Below are 7,844 nucleotides of genomic sequence, written 5' to 3' on the forward strand. Positions count from 1 at the left end.
GTATGTATTGACTGTAATAGTCCAGTATAATGATAGTATACAGTATACTATCATTATTTGCCACAGGCTTTTTATCCTGAATGCTGATGTTTCAACTTTAGCAGCATTAACTTTCGAAGGTGATGGTTTTGCAGGGTTGTGTTAAGAGTTAAAAGAACATTGATAAATAAAAGCTTTAAAAAAAACTTGTTAAATCCCTTGAAGCATAAATACCATAGGTGTTGATGGGAATTGAAGTCCAAAAGCATTGTCCTTCATCTAGTTTCTTTCATCATCTATCAGTGAAGACAAGTTTGGTCGTGTGTGTGTGTGTGTGTGTGTGTGTGTGTGTGTGTGTGTGTGTGTGTGTGTGTGTGAGTGAGTGAGTGAGTGAGTGAGTGAGTCGCGTCTTTTTGTCTTTTGTGTGTGTGTTCTTCTACTGTGAGTGTGGGTATATGCGACAGAGAGCAAACTAAACAGAGAAAGCAGAGCCGAGCGGGGCATCTCTTCTTGTATAATAAGTGAGAGCTTTGGTTGAGGCTGGATGAATTTTAATAGAGTTCTGCGGGGTATTCCATCGCCTCTGGTCCCACGGCTCAAAGATCAGAGAGAATTTTCAAGCACGGTGTCCCTCAGCCTCTCTCACACGCTCACACTCATTCTTTCTCTCTTCATCCCCTCTTTTCCTTCCTCTCCTCTCCCCATTTTTGCACTCTCCCTCTTTTTTTCCTCCTCATTCTGAACCCGCTTTTCTAAATCCTTTTCCTTCCTCTTGGGGCTTTTGTCTCTCTCTTAATCCCTCTCTGTGTCTCACACTTTCTGTGACTTTCTTTCTTTCTCTCTCTTTCTTTCTCTCTCTCACTCTGTCTCCCATTAGAGCCACTCGAGGCGTAATTATTGCTAAGCTTCTCTCAGTTTTCCCTGGCACAGAGAACAACTCATGACTTTCTGCACACACACACACACACACACACACACACACACACACACACACACACACACACACACACACACACACACACACACACACACACACACACACACACACACACACACACACACACACACACACACACACACACACACACACACACACACACACACACACACACACACACACACACACACACACACACACACACACACACACACACACACACACACACACACACACACACACACACACACACACACACACACACACACACACACACACACACACACACACACACACACACACACACACACACACACACACACACACACACACACACACACACACACACACACACACACACACACACACACACACACAACTTGCTACTGAAGGACAAAATGCTGTGATGAACTTTTTAAATCATGCACAATGGCTAACAAAATGTTTGGATAGTTTTCCCCCACATGCATTAGAGAAAGCTCATTTGCTCACTGCCTCAAAGCCATTTATGGAGTTTAATACTTTTTCTTTTTCTAACTCGTATCGAAGTACTACAAGCTGGAAATTTATGGAAGATGTAACACATTTATAATTCATTACAGTGCATTTACATATAGTTCTACACTCCTCATTTGGCATCAGACCACACATAAGGGTGTAGGTGCAAGCTCCAAGATCCTCTGATCCCTTAGGCCACAGTTTGGTAGAACACAAACAAATGCAAAGCTGCCTCGAACGCAACACACTGCACAAACAGCTCAATGAAACTTAATGAGGGGAAAAAAGCCTAGAAAGAAGTCTTGAATGGCTGTAATTTGTGTCTTATGTCTGTGCATGCCAGAGTGAGAAAGTTGGCAAGAAGACTGGTGACGATTACTAATTCATAAGGATTAATGGTTGCTATTTAAAAACCCACCATTCTGAGGAGAGCCGAGCGAACGTTTGTGTCTTCCTACTGGGGGCACTAAGACAAAATATGCCCCCCAGCTAATCATCTTACATGAACACGGCTCATGAAAATTCAACTCCACAGCACTTTGGCACTGAAAATAAGATATAGGAATATAGGCATATGATATTAAGAATGTTGTTCCCGTTCATTTACTAAATTGTCTCTGAATAACACCAAGTGCTTGTCACATGAGTTACCTTGTTAATAACCTTAGAACTTGAGTCAAACACAAAAGGTCGATTGACATGTGAGAAGGTCAATTTTAAGTGATTTTAGTGGAGATAGAGAAGTCCCATGACATTGTAGCATTCATATCAAAGCTAGCAGTGTACTACCATACAAGAGCATTTGCACAATAATAACACCCCTTGGAAAGGACCCTGAAAAGACTGTTCCTGACTGTAAGTAATGGGATCCCACATGAACAAAGGTTTTGGTTAATTCACAGGAGATCTGTTTTATTGCGACCTCTTCTCGCTGGTTTCAAATCATCCGAAAAAAGTGACGTCGGTACTTCTGTGCACTAAAAAGATTTTAGCACCCTTGCAAAGCCAAATCTGATGATAGTGGGTGGATGGTTATCATTCCAATCCAAACTTCTGAAATAGGCTAATTATGTATCTAATTAGTATGCTTTTTTTATTAGTATCTTGATGCAGCTTATTTAGTTATAAATATACAATATCTAAGGGAATTTGAAGGTTAAAAAAGTTGAAAAAGTGTCAGGAGCTAGAAGATAAAAGGTATTTCTTACAAAGGTACAAAAGCCAGCGGATAATCGTTACCATTATCTTCTTATCCGCACCTGACTTCCTCACTGCAAGCAAGTAAAAGTACGAACACAAGTATCCCTTTGTGACACATAAAGCATATAACAAATATTTACATGAGAATTAAATGGCATGATGACCAGTGTGGCCTAAATATTTTTATTGTATCTGGGCCACACCATGTACTGAGTTCTGATCTTTTTAGTCTCATGTCGCCCCCATGTGGCAACAAGTGTTGTAGCAACTGTGCAGAAAAGAGGATGTCATTTCTGAAAATATAGAACTTTAATCCCCTATCTCGGTAGCACAGTAGCTCTATCATCTACATTATGCATTGACTGCCTGAACTCTGCAACTACCTAAAAATAGTGATCTGAAAGAATTAGACTCTTTGACATCTGCCTCCTTGTCATTCTGTAGGCCTACATGCTAGATCAGCAGGGGGTTGTTCCATTTAGGTTTTTCTCACACTGAAATATTGATATATTTGTGATTTGTCATCAATTATTTAAGTGTCTTGGAAATCCTCTTCGATCAAAGGGACTGCTTTTTGGCATTCAACACGAGGGTGTGTAAATAAATCATAATATAATCTTTAATACCAGAGGAGTTTTACAATGTGCATAATTGAAAAATCTGACGTGGCATCCGTTCATGCAGTTCACACACTGGTTCTTAAATGAGAAATAGGTAATGAAATAAGGAATAAGTCACCAATGCGATTTCTTGTATTTGAACCTCATACACCAAGAAAATAAGTCCTCATTACTATTTCTCTATATTAAAAAGATAAAAAATAAAAACAATACTTGTCCTTTAAAAGTATCCATAGGCACATAGAATGGATACAAATAAGCCGGACATTAACTTGCTTCAATCAGAGAGCTTTAAAAGAATCACAATGTACTACCTAACATTTGATTCACCATTGTAATATCGAAGAAAAGAACAACGTACATAAGTAAATGCCTAATAATGTTGTAATCCTGCTTCAAAAGAGTCAAACTCTTATGTCATCATAGCGAGGGTGAAATTATTGGGATGGCTTTATCTTATGTTTGTACAAAAAAAATCTCTTTTTGGGGACAACCACTAGGGATCACCAAAGTTTGAAATTTAAAAAAATACTAAACCTAGGGAACTTTCAGCTACACAAAAATAAATAAACAATTTACTATGACATATTTAAGATTCACAACTGATGAAAGAAAAATCTCGGCATATTCCTGAAACAATGGACAGCAGCACCCTTTGTAACTTAACGAAAAATAATTTCCAATACTTAGAGTGTTTCATGACAGCGTATTTGTTGATACAGTGGTAAAAAAAGAAATACCAAAAGTTGCATCGAAAGATGTAAATTTGATTCCAACGTACCAACCTGTATGCATCCAATTTCAAAGTGCATTTGAAGTCCTTGTTTGATGCAGCGAAGTAGTGGGCCGATGAATCACTAATTTTTCTCATTGATTTGGGTCATTTGAGAAATCTTGGAATCTGAGAGACCCTCGGCTCACACTGGCCTGTAGCACTTTGTCATTACCCTGCCAAGTATACCAGAGTCTGCTAGTGAAGACAGAAGAAGTGGCTATCTGCCCCCTCTGCGCTGGACTACTATGGTCCCAGCCACTATGTCATACACAGTTCTGTTGTGCTGGAAAAAGAGAAGGGTGATGAAGACGGGGAAGAGGAAGGCGATGGAGAAGTTCTTATTGAGTGCCCGCACTGTAGAGCTGTTTTAAAAGGTGGGAGACAAAAAGAGGTGAAAACAACACAAGAGGTTAGACTAAGAAAGCCCAATTATTCACACAGATGCTGCTGCTGCGCGCGCGTGCGTGCGTGTCACAGCACAATGGATTCCAACTCGTATAATCAAATGCTAATTTTTTTTGGATCTTCTAACCCAAGATATTTTGAATCCAGCTTACTCATCATGTGTTGTTAAAATGAACTTTGATCAAGAAGTGACCTATCCAGTGTGTGATCACTCACGCAGAGAGGGAAACATTAGATGCCGGGACCACAAGGACTCGGTTGGGTCGAACCAGAGTGGAGGTGTCACATGTCACCACCCGCAAGCCAAGCAAGAACTTCCCCGGTGTGGCACCACCAGCACCCCAAATACAGATCGTCTAGATAGGACAAGACAGACGAGAATTAAATAGTTAAATCACTGAACGCTGTGAGATGCACATTGTTATTATATTGACTCCTCCTGACCATGTTGATAACAGGCACTGTGCAACAGGTAAGGGCAGAATTTGGTAATGATGTCACTGTAAAAAGGTTTGTGCACTATGTAACCTAGGGTGTGTCTTAGTGAAGTGAACATGTTATAAGATATATTCTGGAGAACTGAATAAACAAGCTTTCCTCACGGGAAAATTGGAACCCTTGAACACTATAGTTAGAAAGCTACCTGAAAAGTTACTGTTTCACTATTGTTTACAGCAGCAGGGCCCACAGCGTTGTTTACAAACATATTCTAATCTAAGGTTTGGTTCGAACTGCCTCAAAATGATTTTGTTTTTATTTATGACGATTTGATTATTCAATACTAATAAGCATTACATGTAGAGTAAGTTTGTTTTACTAACTAACTGCAGGCACCGCTAATGTAAAGAAATCCTTCTCCCCTGATATTGCAGAGTGCACCTTTAATTACATTTTTCAGTTTGGCAAAAACAATGTCAAAAGGGACAGAAACATGCCAGATGGCATTAGTCGGAGCAGAGGTGCCTGAATGTCCCTGTGCTGGTTCCCACCTGGGAAAACAAGCCACTGATGCACAAGTCGAAGGAGGGACATCGGCACATGACTTCATTTCAGGCAACTATGAATGCAACGTTGCATCACTGTCCTCTGTGGACAATAATGTTGTTCCATAGAAGAGCTCTGACTCTTCTAATGAAACAGCATGTGGCAGTGAGGCAGCTCACATCCAATTTGGGAGAAAAAAAAATAGGGAATGGAGAAAATATTTTCTTCTAACTACAAAAACAAGAGGCGCGTTAAGAAGTAATTCAACTTGAGTCAGTATGCAAGTGTAGATTGAGAAGACATTGATTTAAATACTCCAGAATGAATACAATTAAGAATTAAAGGTTACCCCACCCAAATATTTTCATATTCCCTCTCTGTAGAAAGATGTTACTAGTTTTTATAAATGGATCTATGGGAAATCCATTTTGGGGCCATACATCAATATTTATCAATAAACAGGTATTTCAATAGAAGTGATTTCTAAGCGACTACAATTGAACATCCATCCATCCATTTTTCTAGGACTCACCTCATAGACGCATACCAGCACCCTGTAGACCAGAGCCACAGCCATCATCTTCTGCAGGTCCTCCATGGAGGTGTTCTCATCGATCTCCTCCACAATGAAGTGGGTGATGAATTTAGTGATGTCCCTTAGTTAAGAGGAGAGACAGTATACCCGTGTTAGGGGCGGATGATATGGGAATATGTTCAAACAGCCTTGGCATTAAAGCAAAGACGCATCTTTTTTATGCCCAGTTTAGGGTACGTTTTTCTGTGTCTTCATTTGTTTATCCGATTCCACTCACTTCATACCACTCATATGCATGATCCAGAGCACGATGGTGGCCTTCACACAAAACAGGATGAAGAAGTCAACTGTCTCGGCTAGAAACCTCTGGAGAGGAGAGGGGATGGTGTACTCCCGCCCTATTATGAATGACAGATGACAAGACAAGTGTACTGAGCATTGGACTTTTTATTTTCGCTTAAGCCTGTCTTATGTTGGCTACACACTTACATAAATCACTTTGAATCCCTTATTAGCTAGTAGCTACTACAGGCCTGTTGAAACGTAGCCTACCACTGGTTAACAGAAAGACAGAGAGAGAGAGAGAGAGAGAGAGAGTTTGTACTTGGAATATCTCTAATCATTTAAGCTTATTTCCACAGAGTAAACTACTTAAGCCTGCTTCCCATCCATAGACTGTTTTTCCCACCACACTCGTGACCTAGCTTATTCAAAATAAAGCCCACACATAATAGGCCTACAGCTGCTACAACTACTAAGAGCAGTGTACTATCGAACTACTGAGCAGTGCACTACCTTGCTGAGGTGGGTTCCCATTCTGCTGCTGGGCTGGCCGGGGATCAGTCTGAGCACCAGGCGGATGTGGGTAGGATGCAGGGAAACTGAGGAGCTGATGGTAGTAGCTGTGCCAGTTCCCCGCGTCAAACGCCTGCTGTCCACTGGAGGTCGAGGCAGGTGTCCCCGCTGTGTAAGCGCCCGGACCGGGCGGAGGGAAGGTGCACGGCGGGGGGAAAGCCGAGAGAGCCAGCCAGCTCTGCCAGCTGGAGTAACCCCAGTGATAATGCCACATCCACTCCTGCAACTTTGCGCAGTATTCCGTAGTCGCGGAGGCCTGAGGCGACTTACTAGCGTCACCGTCAGGCCCGTCACGGCGGCTGTCACTCGTCGCAGTCCTCAACATGTCTCACCTACTTCACAGTCGTGCCCAATTTGACAGTAAAGTCGAGTCAAACGTCTTCAGTGTTTCTTGCGCTGCGTTCATTAGCTCTCAGCAGCCAGACAGCAGTTTACACGGCGCAGAGTAAGTGCGTTTGTAAATACGGGTATTTCCGGGACCGCTCAACGTCTGACGTTGTTGTCTCCAGATTGGTCATTTTATATTATTTAATGTAAAATGTAATGAAACAATCAAATATGCTGTTGAATTGCCGAGAATAACATATCTGTGTATCATATATCAGAGAGAAATCCATAATTTTGTGGAAATGACTAATAACACCCCCCTTTGTGCCCTTAATGGTATGAGCCATTTAAAGGAGCATCGTGTGTGTGTTCAGTGACAGCTCCATCATCAGGCACAAAATGTAGCCTACCATTCCTCGGTAGGTTAGTAAAACATTAAAAAAATTGCGACATTGGAAATAATAATAATAATAATAATAATAATAATAATAATAATAATAATAATAATAATAATAATAATAATAATAATAATAATAATAATAATAATAATAATAATAATAATAATAATATATTTAATTATAAGTAGTCCTATGAAGCAGAACTAATATTTACCTTGGCAAAATAAACAAAGATTCACAGTTTTACCAAATTTCATCCAAAAGCAATTTTGATAAGAGGGTTGTATTTTTTAAATGTGTATCAAGCTGGAGGAAATATCTGGAAAAAAAA

At 40.5% G+C, this 7,844-nt stretch overlaps 1 protein-coding gene across 1 annotated transcript; it reads right to left on the reverse strand.

Annotated features, from left to right (window-relative positions):
* Positions 1–3,209: 3,209 nt before the first annotated feature.
* On the reverse strand, positions 3,210–7,199 carry fam8a1a (family with sequence similarity 8 member A1a). Its single transcript, XM_080045675.1, has 5 exons — positions 6,729–7,199; positions 6,211–6,331; positions 5,931–6,054; positions 4,631–4,770; positions 3,210–4,371 (listed from the first exon to the last, which is right to left on the reverse strand). Exons 1-5 carry the CDS (start codon positions 7,111–7,113, stop codon positions 4,227–4,229), a joined length of 915 nt encoding a protein of 304 aa, XP_079901801.1. The 5' UTR covers positions 7,114–7,199; the 3' UTR covers positions 3,210–4,226.
* Between the last annotated feature and the right edge of the window lie 645 nt (positions 7,200–7,844).

The sequence above is a fragment of the Ammodytes marinus genome (assembly GCF_949987685.1).
Source record: "Ammodytes marinus genome assembly, chromosome: 17".
NCBI classification, from domain to species: Eukaryota; Metazoa; Chordata; class Actinopteri; order Uranoscopiformes; family Ammodytidae; genus Ammodytes; species Ammodytes marinus.

Bases quoted from the DNA above. Each gene is read 5' to 3' on its own strand.
- fam8a1a (XM_080045675.1), bottom strand. From the start codon at position 7,113: ATGTTGAGGACTGCGACGAGTGACAGCCGCCGTGACGGGCCTGACGGT. The intron at 4,771-5,930 runs GTGAGTCCTAGA...TGTCCTATCTAG, and splicing joins TGCTGGTATGCGTCTATGAG to ACGATCTGTATTTGGGGTGC. The intron at 4,372-4,630 runs GTGAGTGATCAC...CTTTTAAAACAG, and splicing joins TCTAATGTTTCCCTCTCTGC to CTCTACAGTGCGGGCACTCA.